We start from the raw sequence: 20137 nt of genomic DNA on the forward strand, positions 1-20137 counted from the left end.
TTTAGGGCCTGCCTTCAACACCTCTGGTAGTATGCTGTCTGGGCTAGCTACTTTTCCTGACTTTAGTCTCTTGATTGCCTGTACGATTTCCTTCTTTGGCTTGGTACTGTTAGAGTGAGTTTTTGGGGAGATGATTCATTTACACTTAAGTGACTCTGGCCACCAGTCTTTGGATTGAGCTCACAACAATGCATTTCCTAAAAGCTGTGAATATCGGAATACTAGCCAGACACTGCAGATGGAAGTGTGAAGTTTACAGGTAGTTTCGAAGACAGTATTATCTATACTTTATAAATATGAATTGTCCTCTATGTTAGCACGTAAAATACAAAATAAGTGTATTGTGGATTTGACTTGCATTCCTAAAGGCTGTGAGTACCAACCGAGACATGTTGGCGTCAGGAGGAAAGGATGAATTCAGAAGGTGTGATGTTTTGTATGTAGCTTCAAAAGGAAGCATTGTCTATAACTTGGTAAATAGCGATTGCCCTTTGTGTTTAGCATATAAATATCGAGCCCACATTGGGCTAGCAGACCTTTCTACTGAAAGTGTCTCCGTCTGTATGATGCCTGCTGTACCTTGTTGTGTCGAATAAAGAAGCTGCTTTGTATCTACCAGTGACTCTGTCTCTCCGGTGATTTCATCCACGCAACAACAAGGTACAATTGACATCCAAGTGTGATGGTGCTTCTGGAATTAAAGGAGAATCTGGAGGAGGTGGTCTGTTCAGAAGCTTATTGAAAGACTACCCAATGTTGGAGCTGTTCATCTTCTTTAGTTAAGACATTTCCATCTTTATCCTTCACACGAGCGTTGATTTGAATTTGCCAGCTAGTTTCTTGGTCGTATTGTATAGTTCTTTCATATTCCCATTTGCAGATGCTGCTTCTGCTTGGGACACAAGGGTGTTGATGTACTCTCTCCTGTCCCTTGATGTTTCTCCTTACATCCTTGTGCCCTTTGTCATATTCCCTCTGTGCTTCTGCTTTCTCGTTCCTGGTTCTGGTCCTGGTTCTGCTTCTATTGCATTTTTCTTTTAGTTTTCTCCTCTTGTTGATTGTTTCCATCATTCCTGGTGTAATCCCCTCTTTATGCTCAAATGTCCTTTTTCCCAGCACTTCTTCACAAGTTTCATTTATTGCCTTTTTGACAGTAGTCCATTCATCTTTGATATCAAGGCCTGGAACCTGTTGGAAAGTGTGAGGGCAAATCTATGAAGTCTTTCTTTGTCTTTCAGGTAGCTCACCTTGTACTCAGTCTCTGGGTGGTGTGTAGCTTCTTTATTGCTTCATCTGTACTTTGGCGATCAAAAGATAGTGTCTTGATCCTGCATCTGCACCACGTTTCACTCTTACATCATGGAGTGATTTTCAAAACTACTTTGAGATGCATATTGGTTTATCTGGTTCTTTGTTACCTTTCTTGGTGACATCCATGCTGCCTTCTGTATTTGCTTGTGTGGGAATAAGCTTCCTCCAGTAACTAGTTTGAAGTTAGCACAAGTTTCAGTAAATCAGTTCAAAGGTTCAAAGGTCCAATTTAATGTCAGAGAAATGTATACAATATACATCTTGATATGCATTTTCTTTGCAAAACATCCACGAAAACAGTGAAGTGCCCCAAAGAATGAACAACAGTTAAACGTGAGAACCCCAAAGTTCTCCCCCCCCCCACCGTCAGCAGCAGCGAGCAACAATCCCCCCTCCCCCTACCGGCAAAAAAAAGCATCAGCACGGCCACTGAGCATTCAAGCGTGAGCAAGGCAATAGCAAAGACACACACTTGCAGTTACCGCAAAGACTTAGCGTTTTATCCGGCATTCGACATACCACAGGTTTTCTCTCTCTCCCTAATAAAGGTGAGGGAGGTGTCTCCTTTTTCCCAGCGGACTGGGAGACATAACAGACAACTCGCTGGTTTACAATGTTAAAAGTCTGTTACGTCGCTTTTTTCTAGCTCTGTGCCTGAAGATCGCAAAGGTTTCAGGTCTTCGGGTCCACCGCAGTAGATTTTCCAACTCCTCTGACGACACACGGGACTCCTGCCATGACACCGACCTGCAATCCATCCGTCTCCAGAGCCCCGAGATCTTAGGCTTCCAATCCAAATATGAACCGGACTCTCAGGCCAAACCCTTGCCATGCCGAACAGCGGCCAGTCCTGAAACCCCAAGAACAGGTGCCATTCCTGCAAAGAACCGAAGTCTGCGTGTAACTTCAGGTCAGGGTCTTCAAAGTAAACCTGAAAGGGAAAAATAAAAGACATTAAAGATGGAAATAGAGCTGTTTCCTTAGATACAAGCAAAGGAGTTGCCGTTTAGCGCCATCTTAGCTCTGCCCCATTCATTTCTCTGAGACCGTGTTTCCCCATCACCTATCTGTATCTTGCATTATCCCTGCCTATTTTGGCATTAAAATCTCCCATTACAATGGTCAGGTCTTTTTCCTTCCCTCTGCTGATGACTCCACTGAGTGTGTTGTAGAACCCATCTTTGTCTTTTTCATTAGCATCATTTGTTAACTTAATGGATAACTTAAGTTGTTTTCTTTTTGTGCTTGGTTTTAAAGCTAGCAATGATAGTTGTGGAAGTGATGGCTTCCCTTGTGATCTTGGCTCTACGTGCTTCTGGTGTCATCATGGAGGCTACACCCTCTGTATTTAGTGCATCATTGCTCTGAAGGTCTGAGTAGATGATACTTATCCTGTCTCTCCAGATGACGTCTATCTTGTCTCACTCAGTCCAAGAACTGACTTCTTGTACCTTTTCATCTCATTTGCTATGATGGTGAATTTTCCTGCCTGGTACATGGTTCTCACTTTCCAGGTACCCAAGAATTGTGGACTTTGGTGACAAAAGAGTTGTCAACGATGCAGGATCCAGATAACTTACCCTGCAATGCATCATGTGCTCACTCGATGATGAGCCTCTTCTCAAAAAGTCGATGGTATGGTTGGAGTTCATCAATGTTTCTGTAGTCCATTCTATCCACTGTATCCACTGGGATTTGCCTATACAGCTTCACCGGAACCCTGATGGCCAGCCTTGCCCATTTCCACCTCTCATGACGATTACGTAGGTTTGGACTTTGAATGTTGTCTGTGTGTGCACGCGTGTGTGTGTGTAAGGTGTGTACACACTGGCCATTTTATTAGGTACACCTGTTCATTAATGCAAATATCAAAATAGCCAATCGTGTGGCAGCAACTCAATGCATAAAAGCATACAGAAATTGTCATGAGGTTCAGTTGTTCAGACCAAAAATCAGAATGTGAAAGGACCTGATCTAAGCAACTTTGACCTTGAAATGATTGTTGATGCCAGACGGGGTGGTTTGAATATCTCAGAAACTGCTGATCTCCTGTGATTTTCACGCGCAGTAGTCCCTAGAGTTCACAGAGAATAGTGCCAATAACAAAAAACATCTGGTAAGCAGCAGTCCTGTGGGCAAAATCGCCTCGTTAATGAGAGAGGTCAGAGGAAAATGGCCAGACTGATTCAAGCTGACAGGAAAGCAACAATAACCACACATTACAACAGTGATGCACAGAAGAGCGTCTCTGAAATCACAACACACTGAAGCTTGAAGTGGATGGCAAGAGCAGCAGAAGACCACACCAGGTTCTGAGGTGTACCTAATAAAGTGGCCACTGAGTGTAGATTAAAGTTAATAAAAGCAACTGCTGTTAAATTCAATGATTAGGGCTAGAAGGTAAATCGTTAATTTGTCACATTTTCACAAAGTAAAGCCTCTTCTACTTTTTTAGGAGAAAAAAAACACTATCCAAGAATGTGAAAATGTTACTCTGTTTTCCCTGTTGTGTTTCAAAGAGTTATTTTTATTGTTCTGATATACAGTTTCATAAGTAGATCCATTTCTCAAGTACTAATTGTGACCATGGATGTTGTTTAACTACTTATTTTGCAAATTCAGGAAATGCTGTTGCTACAGATATGTTGTCTGAACATCCACTTTTGTCTGAACCATCATCAGTCAGTTTTTATAACTGGATGTCAAATGCTGTGAGTAACCGAGGAAGCATTACTCAAGAATCACCAGTGCCTAGATCTGGCCACAACGCTCTTCCCACAGGTAAACCAATGGAAGCACATGTGGTATATATACTGTATATAAAAATGCAATAAACTAATATTCAAACAGCTGAATGATGCTATATTCAGAATCCAATGTTAACATTGGTTAATAAATTAATTGAAAGTTATAAAAATAATTAAATGCTCAGGAACCATATGGTTTGAGAAAAATCACTTCCAGAAATAAATGAGCAAAGATGAAAGTATGGAGTCATTTCATTAACTCAGTGTAAGATTTTGCTGCCCTACAGAGCAAATTAGTAACATGCCTGACATCAATCTGGTTATAATAAATTCATTGCACTAAATTTCAGATCTCAATTTCTTGAGCGGTTTATTCAATAGTTTACAGCATCAAGGTTATAGGTACATTGATGTTGGACAAAAGGAAAAGGTGTTAGTGAACCATTTTAGCTGATTTTGCATCATGCCTTAGCCTTGTTTTCTCTCAGTTGTTCTCTTTATTGTATCCCTACAGCTACTATTGCATCTACAAACACATCCCAAATCCTTATTTTTTTGCCTTAGTTTCTGTAATTTTATTTGTTTTAAGTACTTCAATATATTGCTATTTTCTTGAGGCAGTAGAAGTTGCAGCACAATTTCATTTTCTTCCAAAGATACGGTGTTAAGCCAATAGTGAGACATCTGGTAAGATTAGCTGTGCCATTATTCTCTGTATAGTTCAGTGGTTTTAATGTGGCTAGATTTCGCTGTTTTAACATATTTCATACCAAGTTAAGACCATAACCAATAGTAGCAGAATTAGACCATTTGATAGATAGATAGATAGGTAGATATACTTTATTAATCCTGAGGGAAATTGGGTTTCGTTACAGCCGCACCAACCAAGAATAGAGCGTAAATATAGCAATACAAAAACCCCCAACAATCAAACAATAAAATGCAAACTATGCCAGATGGAAAATAAGTCCAGGACCAGTCTATTGGCTCAGGGTGTCTGACCCTCCACGGGAGGAGCTGCACGTTCAATGGCCACAGGCAGGAACGACCTCCCGTACCGCCAAGTGTTGTATCACGGTGCTTACTGCTCTCAGTGCACTTCCAGTCAGCCGGAACGGTATTACCCACCAAACTCCTCTTCTCCAAAAGTCTCTGCTGTCTCGACCTGGTCCTCTTTCCTTGGCTTTGTGATCCCCCTCTGCATCTTCTGTGTGTTTTCCTCCGGATTTCAGCAGGGGTGTCCGCCGCTCTGCTCGCTAAACCGGCCGGTATTTGCTGGTCGGTGGAATACACAATGCGACCTTGCTTCTGTCCTGCGTGTCGGGATGTAACCATTTCCAGCGCTAAAAAAAACCCAAATAAAACTCTCTCTACCAGTATGTTAGAGAGGGTGCAGCTTCGACGTGTTACCGTGAGAAAAAAAATACAAAAAATAACGTAAATTAAAAAGTAAGAATAAGAAAGTAAGAATAGATCGGAACGGCTGTACCAGGCTGCATGCACGACTGGCGCATGCACACTATGGTTTGGCTCATTGGTTCTTCTCATCATGGAAATAAATGAGCAAAGTTGAAAGTATAGGATCATTTCATTAACCTGGAGAATAAGATTTTCCTGCCCTCCAGAGTAAATTAGTAACATACCTGACACCAACCTGGTTATAATAAATTCATTGCATTAAATTTCAGATCTCAATTCCCTGAAAGCTGTTTATTCAATAGCTTACAACATCAAGGTTATAGGTACATTGATTTATTTTCCCAAACATGGTAACATTTTTTTCATAATTATTGCCTTACAGATAGATGCATGTTCTGATTAAGTATTCTGATTTAATGTTATCAATTAATTCAAAGAAAAAATGTATTTGCCCTTTCCTGAGAAATCAGTTAGATTGTGAAGACACGTAGTCCTCTCTTATTGTCATTTAGTAATGCGTGCATTAAGAAATGATACAATAGTTCCTCCAGTGTGATATCACAAAACACAGGACAGACCAAGACTGAAAAAACTGACAAAACCACATCATTATAACATATAGTTACAACAGTGCAACAATACCATAACTTGATAAAGAAGTCCATGAGCACAGTAAAGTTCAAAGTCTCTCAAATGTCCCACATCTCACACAGACAGAGAGAAGGAAGAAAAACTCTCCCTGCCATACCTGACCACGGTCCGACTCGGAGTCATCCGAAAACTTCCAGCTCTGATCAGCTCTCCAACACCGAGTACTGAGCACCATCACTATCCGAACAATTCAACCTCCTTCTCGGTCACCAACAGCAGGCAAAGCCGGGGATTTGAGGCTTACCCTCTGAAAGATTCCTGACTGCACAGTAACGACAGCAGCAAACAAGCATTTCAGAAATTTTTCCAGATGTTCCTCTGTGCTTTCACGTCTATCTTCATCAAATCAGAATTGTCCACGGCCCCTATTTAACAGATACGATATCATGTTGTATGACAACATGTAAAATGTCCAGTGTTTTAAAGTGTGACGATAATAGATCCCAGTAGGTACGCATCACAGCTTCACTAATTTTGAATTTTGTGATCCCAGTACTTCAATAACATTTTAAATTGCCTTGATCTAAATTTATGTATTTCAATAATTTCTTCATCTGACTCTCCAGCTGCTTTTGCTTAACCAATTGCTCATTTCCCCCTAATTTAGGTGATGTACCTGTGAATGTATAGTATCTCACATTTATCTTTGTTAGTTGTTTTACCACTTAGCTGCTCAAGTTAAAAATGATTGAATGTTTTTGTATGCCATGATATTCCTCAGTGTTTGCTATAATCTTTGAGAAGGCTTCACTGCTAGTCCTATCGTGCTTTTTTTTGAATTGGATTCCTAGCTTAAGAATTGTAGGCCAATTACTTGCCATTTTGCCAATTCGATGTAAATAGTAAAAGCAAAATTATTGAGCTTTTTTTTTATGACAGTTTGCATGCTGACATGAATATGTTCCTTCTCCCAATGTGTTTTTGGTAAGGTCATCCTATAGGTAGTAGGCGCCCAGCCACAGTTATCCAACCCATACCCCTGAATTTCATTGCTTTTTACTGGCCCCAAAATAAAGGCCTGCAGATAGGCTGGAGGTATAAAAGATTACAGGAGACTCACTATTGGGAGGTAGCGGTTTCTGGGGGGAGGCTGTAAATTGCTTGGGACTGGAGGTTGGTGGGGCTGTAAGAAGGCTGAAGATTAGGAGAGATCTAGAGCTTCTGTGAGGCTGAGGTTTGCAAAAAAAGGTATAAGACTTGTATCTTGGAAACACGATTATACCTCTGACTTTTTAGTAGAATGAATGCACCAAATTTTCAGCTCAGGATTGCCAGTCGTGGTGGTGCTCCATTGACACAGTAACCTGGATATACTTCCTGGTCAGCTGGGCTCTCTGAGGTGCTAACCAATTCATTGGGATTTTAGGAGGAAATGTGCATATATGTCAGAAATAACCAGACTGCAGAGCTTGGCACCTATAACCATTCAATCAAATTCCAATTAGTAAAAGCTGTAGGCACCAACAGTTGCAGCTATAACTAGTTTAGGGCATTGGAAGACCTGGCTCATTTCTGCATATTCCAACTGCAGTATGCAGTATAAAAGGAACAAAAATACTGTTCTCCACAAGCCACAACAAACAATAGTATTCAGTCTTAATCTATATGTATTAAGAAGCAAAGTTTTAATCTAAGTTCTTTTCATAGAGTACTGGTTTTACATGTGATTTGGCTTTACCATTTCTGGATGTGTTTACATTTTAAAATAGGATAGAACCATTTTACCTTGTGTCTATTAAATTCGAGGGCTATTACTTGATTTTTAACTATTCACAATTTAGATTAATGAATTAGATGAAAAAACAGTATCCAATTTTTTTGGTGGTAAGTGGCTAGCTGGAAAGATTCGGTGTCAAGAGTCCAGAAAAGAATATAGAGAAGTTATGCATTTAAGATTTATGTGAAAAATGGGGGTGGCATGATTTGGGGTATGTGAGCTTATGCATTTTAATAGAAAAGCGAACAATGCTTTGACATGAGCAAATGCTAGTATATTAGTAGGTTAATTGGTCATTGTAAATTGTCTCCGATTAGACTAGGGTTAAATTAGTGGGTTGCTGGGTGGCATGGCTGGAAGGGCCAAAAGGGCTGTTCCATGCTGTATCTCAAAATAAGATAAAACATACGCTGAAGTACATGTAAAACCAAGATGATTATGTGGCTTATTTTGAATTGATTTGATTTACATTTGAAACAGTTGTGCATGCTGGCATGAGTTAGATTATTTGTTAAACTATTTCTATATCCCTAAAACATTTTCCACTTTGGTTTAAACATATTTCAATATTTTGCATAGGTTTGATGTATAATCTTCCAACAATACAATCTGCATCTGACTTTAATACAATGCTCTCCAGTGATCAGAACACTTTGGATGGCACGCAGTCACAGAATAGCACCAGTCAGGATGAAATTGTTGGTATTGAGGAGGGTAATCAAGGCCCTCCTGCTGTTCAGCTGGCTGATGCACAGGTAATTGAAGTATCCTACAGTTTTAAGGTCATAAACACATTTAACATTATTACAGTCAATCTTTATTTTTACATTTGTATAAGTATGTTTCAGTTTCATTTAATATCTCAGTCTTATGTACAATTGATCATTCTGAGATTAGCATGGACCATCTCTCAGAAATAGTATTTTGGTAAACTTGTATTTTTCATTTAAAATCATTTTATTCAACTTGCTATCTGAAATTTAAAATTCACAGTATTGTTTTGGACTTAATTTTATAAAGATTGAAGTAAAAATACAGATTTAAAATTACTTATTGAACTTAAAATATTATTCATCTTTCATTATTCTTAGGTTGTGTTTAAGCCTTTACTGAGCAACACCGGAATACAATCACAAGATATTGTACCTTTAACTTATGGGATGTATTTTGGGAAACATTTGTCATTTTCTGGAAGCCTGGATTGTCTCAGAGCCGATATTGTTGATTCTGATACATCGAAAGAAAGAAAGATCAGAAGAAAAAGAAGGTATTTAATTTCAAGTGCCATTTTTGTTTCTAATAGAGTTGAAAGACAGTTGAATTAATAATAAAGGTAACAATCATTCTGTCACCAATCTTCAATACTTTAATCTTCAGCTGTTTAGTTTATTTGAGCAGAAAGCTGACCAAGGTTCCTATCATTGATCTTAAACATTTTCATTGGTCATTTCCCTAGGTTACCACGTACCTCTTAAGCAGTCGTCATAGTTGTTGAATGTGAATTTCAATCTGCACCACATACGTTTTCATTCTTGGGATAAAATAATTCAAGCTCTAACTCGTCTTGAGTCACACTCCTATTTTTGTTTCAGGAATGTGTTTCATGGCAAAATCAGCAATAATTGCCCTGAGAATGGTGGTAGTGTGAGGCACCATCTAGGAAAGCTACAGTGTATCTGGTGAAGATGCTTGACCTAATGCCTCACTTTATGTGCAAATACATCAGAATTACTGTCTCCTCTATAATCTGCATTATGACACAATTTGTACCAACATCAAAGCAAACTTGGGTCTTAAAATCGCCATACGGCTTTACTTCTGTCTTGTGAACCCAAGACAGATCCACCTTTATTTCTAATGTAAATCTTGACTTCAGTTGACAAACTACAGAAGTTTAATTTATAGTTTAATTATATGCAATGCATAAATAATAATGCATTTTTATTTAAGTACATTTCAGCTTGAGTGCAGAATTCCTATCTGTTTCATCTCTTTTGATTTTCAGACAGGGCATGATAAATCTTCCACCTCTTGACTTCAAACCAGCCTTGATGTTTAACACCTTTTGCATAAATGCTATTGTGATGGACAGGCCAACTTATAACCAAAACTCAACAAATACTCTTTCATTCCATGAACTTAATAGACATCATCAGAACACCTTCCATGTTAACTTTACTATCTCCTGTCAGTCTATCAGCCAGCACGTGGACATGGCATTAGTCCGTCTCATCCATCAATTTAGCACAATGGTCGATGATATAAAGGCTACTCAAACAGACATTAAACTGAGTAGATACACAGCTGGGTCTGTATCTCCCACGCCAACATTCAAAACACGAAAACATCGGGATTTCCGTTCATCAGATTTCAGTCGCAGTTCTCGTGGCAGTCTTAATGGAGGTGTCAGAGGAAATAGCACAAAAGCAAGCAAAAGACTTGGAAATGAGAACAATAAAAGAGAAACACGAAATAAGAATTCATCAGGTCCAACACAAAGAAGAACCTCAAAGGTTTCCAGGAAGGGATCAAAGGATGTAGTGGACCATGTGACTATTCATATGGATGACTCTGACTCAATCACTGTGTCTGAACAAAGTGAGCCTTCTGCAGAGTGTTGGCAGAACATGTACAAACTGCTTAACTTTTATTCATTAATCTCAGATCCAACGGGTATCCTTGAAAAATCTTCTCCAGATGTATTGGAGCCTCCAGGTAGGATCAGTCTATGATTTTTTTTAAAGTAGAAATCAGATTTGAAAGTTTGCTCTGTTCCCTCAGATGCCATATAAATAACTTAAAACCTTTTTCAGTGTTTTATCACTTCCAGGTGGTGACTTGTATAATTGCTGCTGCCATATCCTTAGCAATTAGATTCTAAAGTTAGATAAGGGAGTATTTAGTTCACTGAGTTTGTTCCACTTAAGGGGTAAAATCTTTTGTCCATACACCATATGAAAAGCATTGATCTATATGAAAGGCCATGCGTTCACCAGCAACTTTGAGTTGTGTTGCTTGAATTTCCAGCATCTGCAGTATTCCTGTTGTTTGCGACCTATATGAAACCCCTTTTTATCGGGTCTCTCTAGAGATATGGCTCATTATCCCCTTGCTAACAGCCACCGGACTCAGCAGTGAGAAAACCACCTTTACAGACTCCATAAGTCTAGGGTTGGTATGACTTGGATCCCACCAAAACTGGGAAGTTGGATGTCTCAACCACCTGAACCTTGATCTGTGAATACTGTGTAAATACTGCCCCTATGCAATTAGCCAAATGGCAAAAAATAACAGATGGTACACTGCATACAATTATAAAGAAAGTATATTTATGAGTGTCAACTTACCCAACAATTATTAAAGAAGAAAAAAAACAGAAGGGCCCATTATAATTGAAACAGTCAAATGTCCACAAGGTTGTAGTTCAGATCTTCCAATAGCTAGATGTGTCCATTTTACTCACAGCGCCAATTCCTATTCATCGATCACTGGTAGAATTTTCCATCTTGGACTCCATCGAATCGCACGTTCCAGTTGGATCAAATCCTACGGCTGGTTCCCTCGAGCCGATTCTTCTTTCTCCATCTCCCACTGAAAAGACCCCTCCCCACATTTCCATCACAAAATCTCTTAGCCCAGTTCCACCAATCTAATTGGCTGAATCGACATTCCTAAGCTGAACATCACAACACCTTATCTTTAACAGTAACATAAACACTACCAGCAGAACACTTTGCTCCCACAGAAAGCCATTAAATGAACTACCCTACACATTAGCAGTAAACTCTTAACCAGGGCGTTGCATATAATTTGCAGACTCTTGTCTCATCTTCCTTGTGTTTGCTGCAATGTAACTTTCTTGAGTAACACACACAAATTGCTGGAAGAATGAAGTAAGTGAGGCAGAATCTATGGAGGGGAATAAACGGAGGTTTATGTGTATAGAAAACTTTAAAATTGCATGATGCTGTCCCAAATAGTAAGGCTGACTGTTGACAGCCTGTTTGTTGACTGGAAATAGAGACCCAATGAGTCAGCTTTTTATATTTACTGCTTTTTGGATTGATGTTTGACCTTCCAAAGCCATAAGCAAGCTTCACATACATCTCATTGTCGCTGCTGGAGTTAAATTTTCAGAGGCATTGCACAGCAGATTACGGTTTTAAACTTAAATACCGCCTGATGATTTATTACATTGTCTGTATTTTCTCACAATCTCTACTGATAACATGAACACAAATTTATCAAACCTCCACAAGAATCTTTATGGTCCTTTCACAAAGATAACAAAGAAAGTAAATTACATAGCATAATCACAGTTATTTGTTAATATGTTACTTGATATAAATATTTTATGCAAAGGAACTTTATCTTTGACACTTTCTCCATTTCACCAATTTGTCAAATTTAATACCAACTTTGCAATCCATTCTTATTTAAGTGGGTCATGGGAAAGAACCAGTTGTTTTTAAAACACTGCATTATGTAGAAAGAAGTTCCAAACACACTTCAGAGATACTTAAGCAAAAAAGAAGTGGTGATCCAGAAAAGACCTATTTATGGAACACTTTATTTTAAAGATTTCAATGTTAGTTGTGTGTAGATTTGTAGTTTGGGGTTCCAATAGCTGAAGGCATCATGCTTTGTATGATTGTGCAATATAATGCTATGTTATACCTTCTAAATGAACTATTTTATCTGTAAACCTAGGTGGTCGAAGTCCCACTGATCCTGCTTGCAAAGTAATCTTTGAAAATGAACAAGAGTGCTCGAGTCCTAATAAATTATCAAGAAAGCGCAGCTTAGTGAATTCTGAACCTCAGCACGTTACCCTCATAGTATTTGGAGTTGGTATGGTGAACCGTACTCACCTAGAAGCAGACATTGGAGGTTTAACAATGGAAGCAGAGCTTAAGAAGATCCATGGAAGTTTTACTGTGAAAGAGAAAATGAAAGGTAATGGTATCAAATATTTGAACAATGGGTAAGTGAAATTTAACGGTAATTGAAGGATCTGTAGCCTTTCAACAAACACATCTTATTTTATAGATTTGGTACATAAACAGATAATGCTAGAAATATAAAAAGCACCAATGAAGAGAGAAACATAACATTTCAAGTCGATGATTTTTTTTGTCAGTGCTAAGAAAATTTAGAAATTGAACGTGTTGTAAGTTACACCACAGGGGAGATGGCTGAGAGCGCAGGAAATGCCTGTGGCTGGGTGTAAGTGAGGAGAGATGGGGAAACCCAAATGGTGGTGGTCCATCTCCCAGCTGTCAATAGCATCAATCCTCCTGTGCCATATTACAGGCTTTTCATAGAGTCCTACAGCACAGAAGTAGACCCTTTGGCCTAACTGATACTTGCCAAAAAATGTTGCCATTTACACTGGTTCCATTTGCCTGTATTTGGTCCATATCCCTCTAAACCTTTTCTATCCATGTACCTGTCCAAGTGCCTTTTGAATGATGTTAATGCCTCAGCCACTTTCTACGTCAGCTCATCCTATATGCTGATGACCTCTGGGTGAAAAGAAACCCCTCAGGTTCTTATTAAATCTCTCCCTTCTCAATTTAGGACCTCTAATTGTTGCTTTTCCCAACCTTGTTCTTTTTAGCTATTGTGCCTTTGTAACTTGAAACATAATTAAGTTATAACTTATGAACCTGAAGCAGTAACTGTATTTCTCTCCATAGATGCTATCTGACTGTAGCTTGATATCAATTAGTTAGGTGTCAACAATACTTAAAACCAAAAAAAATTATGATGTTGGATATCGAAGTCTGAGCAGTTTTATGTGTAATTTGTAAATTCTTGTCAAGTTAAAGTTGTTCACCACATAGATTATGGAAAACATTAAATTAAAAAAGTACAAATGCTGGAAATCAGAGATAAATCCATAACATTCGAGAAATACAAAATGGATAATATCAACATCCAAACAAAAAAATAAACCAGCCTGCTGCCAGTTATATTTGGGAAAGAAAAAGAAAGGATCTTAGATAGACAGTGTAAAGTGATTGATGTGAAGGAACCAGAAACAAGTTAGTTAAACTATTTGGAATTATAATAAAATATAAAATTGTTCCAACGTTACATTGTACAAGACATTTATTTATTAATTGATGCAATTCAATCTAATACTGATTTGCTAATTCATCTTAAGAATAGGATAATGTTTAATTTTATTTTTAATTCAGATGTTTTGCACCAAAAAATGACGGAAACCTGTGCAACTGCTCACATAGGTGGTGTAAACATCGTCCTCCTGGAAGGAATTACACCAAACATTCAGTGAGTAAAGACTGTTCTTTGGGTCGGCTGTTAAAAGAAAATTAATTACAGAAGTTTTTAAAAATGCAGGGGTGTTGATAGGGGTTCACAGAATTAGTTTGCCAGTGTTTTTGGTTGTATGCCTCAGATGTTATGGGCAACTATGCATCCAATTTGTTTTCTAAATGAAGATAAATATATTGCCAAAGCATTAGTGATGTGGGGAGCAGCTTTTATGTGTAAAGCAGCTATCCATGTTTTTACATTAACATCCCGCATATAAACTATAAATTAGCTTATTTTTATATTAAATTTGTTGCAGGATTTTGTATGGAAAATTGAAAGTTGTGATCGCTGTTGATACAATAGTTTATAAAGTGCTTTAAATTTGGCACATGAGAGCATTAATTCTTCGTCAGTTTTCAAATCATGATTCTCAGTTGAACACTGATCTACCAAATGCATTTTTGGACAGGAGGACAGCCTTGAATGATACAGTTTTGCATTGAATAATGCTGTGGTTGAGATTTGAACAAATTTTCCACTCCAGCTCCAGCACTTAAATTGTGAACAACAGGAATTCTGCAGATGCTGGAAATTCAAGCAACACACATAAAAGTTGCTGGTGAACACAGCAAGCCAAATTGTGATATGTTATTTATCCCTGCAAGAGGTTTGGTTTCTGTTGCTGATGTGGAGTTAAACTGCCATGGACATGTACTACCCTGCTACAGTCTTCTGTGGCTACCTTGTACTGTATAGGTTGACCGTTCACATGAGTGGCTCTTGTCTGTTCACATGAGTAGCTCTTGCCTGTGAAGCCTGCAGTGAGCCTAACCTACTTTCACCTGATGCAAGCAGGCAGTCTCCATTAAAAAGGGTGGTATTGGCTCATGGGAGAAAGACAAATGGAGTTATTGTTTATTTAAGTTACATAATTAACATTTTCTTTTGCTAAGTGAATATTTCTAGTGCAAAATAGTCATAGACATAGTCATACTTTATTGATCCCGGGGGAAATTGGTTTTCGTTACAGTTGCACCATAAATAATAAATAGTAATAAAATCATAAATAGTTAAATAGTAATATGTAAATTATGCCAGGAAATAAGTCCAGGACCAGCCTATTGGCTCAGGGTGTCTGACCCTCCAAGGGAGGAGTTGTAAAGTTTGATGGCCACAGGCAGGAATGACTTCCTATGACGCTCTGTGTTGCATCTCGGTGGAATGAGTCTCTGGCTGAATGTACTCCTGTGCCCAACCAGTACATTATGTAGTAGATGGGAGACATTGTCCAAGATGGCATGCAACTTGGACAGCATCCTCTTTTCAGACACCACCGTCAGAGAGTCCAGTTCCATCCCCACAACATCACTGGCCTTACGAATGAGTTTGTTGATTCTGTTGGTGTCTGCTACCCTCAGCCTGCTGCCCCAGCACACAACAGTAAACATGATCGCACTGGCCACCACAGACTCGTAGAACATCCTCAGCATCGTCCGGCAGATGTTAAAGGACCTCAGTCTCCTCAGGAAATAGAGATGGCTCTGACCCTTCTTGTAGACAGCCTCAATGTTCTTTGACCAGTGCAGTTTATTATCAATTCGTATCCCCAGGTATTTGTAATCCTCCACCATGTCCACACTGACCCTCTGAATGGAAACAGGGGTCACCGGTACCTTAGCTCTCCTCAGGTCTACCACCAGCTCCTTAGTCTTTTTCACATTAAGCTGTAGATAATTCTGCTCACACCATGTGACAAATATTTAATGATGAAACAATATTATTACTTTTTAATTGATTCCAGAATATAAAATGTTCATGAAAGTCAATGATTTCATATGGTTTAATAATACTGCCATTTTTGACAGCCAGTGAGCCTGGTTGTCAAAGTTATTCTGTGAATGCAATAAGCTGCCTGCATTGCAAAAGCCTCTAATTATGTATGCAGTGATGGTGAAGTGTTGAGAGCTGGTTACCCAGTGAGAGTCTATGCCAAAGTCTAAAGCAAGAGAGTGGCCCAGGGTAGTCTTCTAATAACTTTGGCAGAGCAGCAAATCTACCTTGTCAACTAAGCATGTATAAGATTTTGTTTTACAAAAATATATAGAATGTGTATTTGGGAATGCAAAGCATTAAAGATGGTGTTAAAATACTTAAAAGTGATCAATGGAAAATTGAGCATAATACAGCCTACATTAACACAAATTTTCACTGAGATTGGCTCTGTTGTAGATGTGCTGGTTAGAATCATGGCATTTATACCATAAGATGGTGATGTATTTCTGTGGGCAGCTGAATTAGAGGAGAATGCTTCAGAATTCCTTTCATGTTATTAGAGTCAAAAGCTTTAGTGAGGTCATGAAAGGCCACATATGATGGTTGGTAGTGTTCCCTGTATCTCTCTTGGAATTGCTGCATGCTGAGATCATGTGTACTGTACTTCTTGATGGATAGAATTTATATTATGATTTACAGAGCACTTTTTGTTTGGATTTTGGAAGATGTGGGAGGGAGTTGAGGGTAACTCCAGCAAAGAATTTCCATGTGGCAAATACAGGTCCACAATCCCTTATCCGAAATCCTTGGGGCCAGTTGCATTTCGGAATTCAGAATTTTTCGGATTTCAGACCTCCCTCCATACCAAAAAACACATATGCTCAAGTCCCTTATTTAACCTGTCTCACCTCAATGCGGTGGACTTTAAGACCCAGCTGTGCACCAAACCTACGCACATCCTCCCATATACTTTAAATCATCTCTAGATTACTTATAATACCTAATACAATGTGAATGCTATGTAAATAATTGTTATACTGCATTGTTTAGGGAATAATGACAAGAAGAAATTTTATTTCCAACAAAAACATTCAATAAAACATAAAAATATACAGCTTTAAACGAACCGAATCAAACACATGGTAAATGACTTATTGGAATAAATGTAGAACGTCACTGTCACTATAAAACTTCAGTAACTTGTCTTTCTGTTTATTTAAATCATATACAGTGGTAGTTCCAACACTATTTTCTTCAGTAAGACGCCACACAGACACACCATGATCAAGCTTCTGCAATAACTCCACTTTCCGCGTTATTGATAGAGAAGATTCCTTCTCTTTTTCTCATTGTTACCTATGGGGGTATCTGCAGCTCTTTTTGACATTTTCACAGTGAAATTAAACACAAGTCAACAGTGAACACAAAATATCAGCGAACAGCAAATGCACGTGTAACCATTACGAGCGCTGAGCCACAACTGACGTCTGGTGGCCTCTGCTAGTGCTGCCTTTGCACACCTGAGTGACGTCAGCTGTTGGTGAAAAAAAACTTTGTTTTCGGAGCTTTTTGGATTTCAGAATTTCGGATAAAGGAATGTGCACCTGTAGTAGGGAGAGCCATTTGTAGTTAGTCCATGTGAATCTATCTCCTTTCTTAAAGACAGCCTCAAATACAATATCACAGAGGTATGCTCTCCTCTTCCTGAATGCACAATATGACTGTGAGTTTAAGAAGGGGTGATAGAGGGAAATGAGCAGTTGACATTCAGTTCTTGGCCCAAAACATCGATGATTCATTTCCCTGACTTGCTCAGTTCATCTAGAGTTTTGTCTGTGTTACTCAAGATCTCCAGTATCTGCAGAATCTCTTGTCTCTGTGTGAGCTCAAACCTCATGACCGGAAGAAGCACTGACATCCATTAGATTATATGACATTTAACTGTCATTCATTCTTTGGGGCACTCCTCTGTTTTTGTGATGCTTGCGAAGAAAAATAATTTCAGGATGTATATTGTATACATTTCTCTGACATTAAATGTACCAATTGAAACCTATAGGTAGTCTGAGCGAGGGACCTCACTGTGCCATGATTGGTACCAATGGATGCTGGACAGAGCATTGTCCAACTTGCTCTATTATCTCTATCAACTGGTTCCAAAACATCAGCTTCAGCGTAAATGTTGCTGCAAGATTGATATTGAACAGCACCTCACATCTGGATCTTTTGACTCCCAGTAACAGAAGCTGAAAAACACTGTAGATGGATAGATACTTTATTGATCTCAAAGGAAATTACAGTGTCACAGTAGCATTACAAGTGCACAAATATACAAATATTAGAAGAGAAGTAAGAAAGAATAAAAGATAAGTTACTTCAAACTGTCTAAAAGGAGGGGGTCATCACTTCCTCGTCTATCGGTTGACTCATTATAGAGCCTGATAACAAAGGGTAAGAATGACCTCACATAGCGATCTTTGGAGCAGTGCAGTTGTCTTAGTCTGTCACTAAAAGTGTTCCTCTGTTCAGCCAAGATGGCATGGTGAGGGTGAGAAACATTGTCCAGAATTGCCAGGATTTTCCGTAGGGTCCTTTTGTTCTACCAGAGCCTCCAGTGCGTCCAGTTTGACTCCTACGTATACCAGAGCCAGCCTTTCTAATCAGTTTTTTGAGCCTGTTGGCATCACCTGTGTTGATGCCATTGCCCCAGCACACCACCGCATAGAAGATTGTACTGGCAACAACAGACTGGTAAAAACGTGTAGGAGAGCCCTGCGTACTCCAAAGGAGCTCAGTCTCCTCAGGAAATAGAAGCGACTCTGGCCCTCTTGTACACAACCTCTTTGTTGGTGCTGCACTCAAGTCTGTCATCCAGGTGCCCCCCCAGGTACTTGTGATCCTCACCACATTCACATCCTCACCAGCAATAGTAACAGGGAGCAGTGCAGCTTAGTCTTCCTAAAGTCTCCTTTGCATTCTTGATGTTGAGGTGCAGACGATCTAGCCTGCACCATTTGATAAAGTCTACCAGGGCCCTGTATTCATCCTCGCGTCTTCCCTTTATACACCCAACTAATGCTAAGTCATCAGAGAATTTTTGCAGATAGCATGACTCAGAGTTGTATCTAAAGTCAGAGGTATACAGGATAAACAGGAAGGGAGCCAAAACTGTCCCCTGTGGGGCCCCACTGCTGCTTATGCCATGTCTGACACACAGCTTTGAAGCCACATAGACTGTGGTCTGCCAGACAGGTTAATTGTTATCTGTGAAGCGACTCTTGCCTTTTCTACCATGAAGAACCATGACAGATTTGATGAGAATGACCAGGAGATTGAGGAACTAATTAACCAGAAATGTTGGCCAGTCCTGGATTGGAAGCTTCATTCCTCAGGCGAATATAAACTATGCAGCAGTTTCCTGAAAACCAGGCCCCAGCGGAGAAACCATGACTTAAAGAGAACGTGGTGGATAGAAAGAGTGCAGAGAGGTTGGCAGTTCACTAACAGGCATGATATCCAAGTTCTTCAGAACTGCCAATGCCACTGGCCTATTTGAACACCCAAGGAACTTATCAAGGACAGACAGGAGGCTGGAAGAAAAACTGCAAAGTTCTTTTTAACAGTAACTCTGTTGTTGATGTGTGCACTCAGTCCAGCCCACAGTAGCCTACTCGAAAGGTGAAAAATTGGAAGTTGTTGGGTGCCTCAGTAACACAGAAGTTATCGCAACACTATTATGGCTTGGGAAGTTCTGCAGTTCCAAGTTCAACTCTGGCAACATCTGTAAGGAGTTTGTACGTTCATCCCTTGAACCGCCTGGGGTTCCTCCTGGTGCTCCAGTTGCTTCCCACAGTCCAAAAATGTGCCGGTTAGTAAGGTAATTGGTCATTGTAAATTTTCTTGTGTTTAGGCTAGTGTTAAATAGGTGGGTAGCTGGGTAGTGCAGCTTGCCAGACCAGAACGTACTGTTCCATGCTGTATCTCTAAATAAAATAAATAAAGCCTCTGGTTCTGCATTGTATGGTTAGCATGTGCTTTGTATTCAACAGTCTAGTATGTCAGAATCAGAGTCAGGTTTATTATCACTGGCATGTGTTGTGAAATTTGTTAACTTAGCAGCAGTAGTTCAATGCAATACATAATATAGAAGAAGAGAGAAAAACTAAATATAATTAAATTACGGTATACGTATATTGAACAGATTAAAAATCGTGCAAAAACAGAAATAATATATATT

At 39.2% G+C, this 20137-nt stretch overlaps 1 protein-coding gene across 3 annotated transcripts in view; it reads left to right on the top strand.

Annotated features, from left to right (window-relative positions):
• Positions 1-20137, top strand: part of kiaa1109 (KIAA1109 ortholog) — a 433731-nt gene that overhangs the window by 298374 nt on the left and 115220 nt on the right. For all 3 annotated transcript variants that reach the window (XM_072256106.1, XM_072256108.1, XM_072256107.1), the window contains exons 44-49: positions 3934-4092; positions 8425-8600; positions 8937-9112; positions 9851-10560; positions 12556-12801; positions 14049-14142. In XM_072256106.1, the coding sequence (XP_072112207.1) occupies positions 3934-4092; positions 8425-8600; positions 8937-9112; positions 9851-10560; positions 12556-12801; positions 14049-14142 (1561 nt within the window). The remainder of the gene's footprint in view (positions 1-3933; positions 4093-8424; positions 8601-8936; positions 9113-9850; positions 10561-12555; positions 12802-14048; positions 14143-20137) is intronic.

The sequence above is a fragment of the Mobula birostris genome, chromosome 4, assembly GCF_030028105.1.
Source record: "Mobula birostris isolate sMobBir1 chromosome 4, sMobBir1.hap1, whole genome shotgun sequence".
NCBI classification, from domain to species: Eukaryota; Metazoa; Chordata; class Chondrichthyes; order Myliobatiformes; family Myliobatidae; genus Mobula; species Mobula birostris.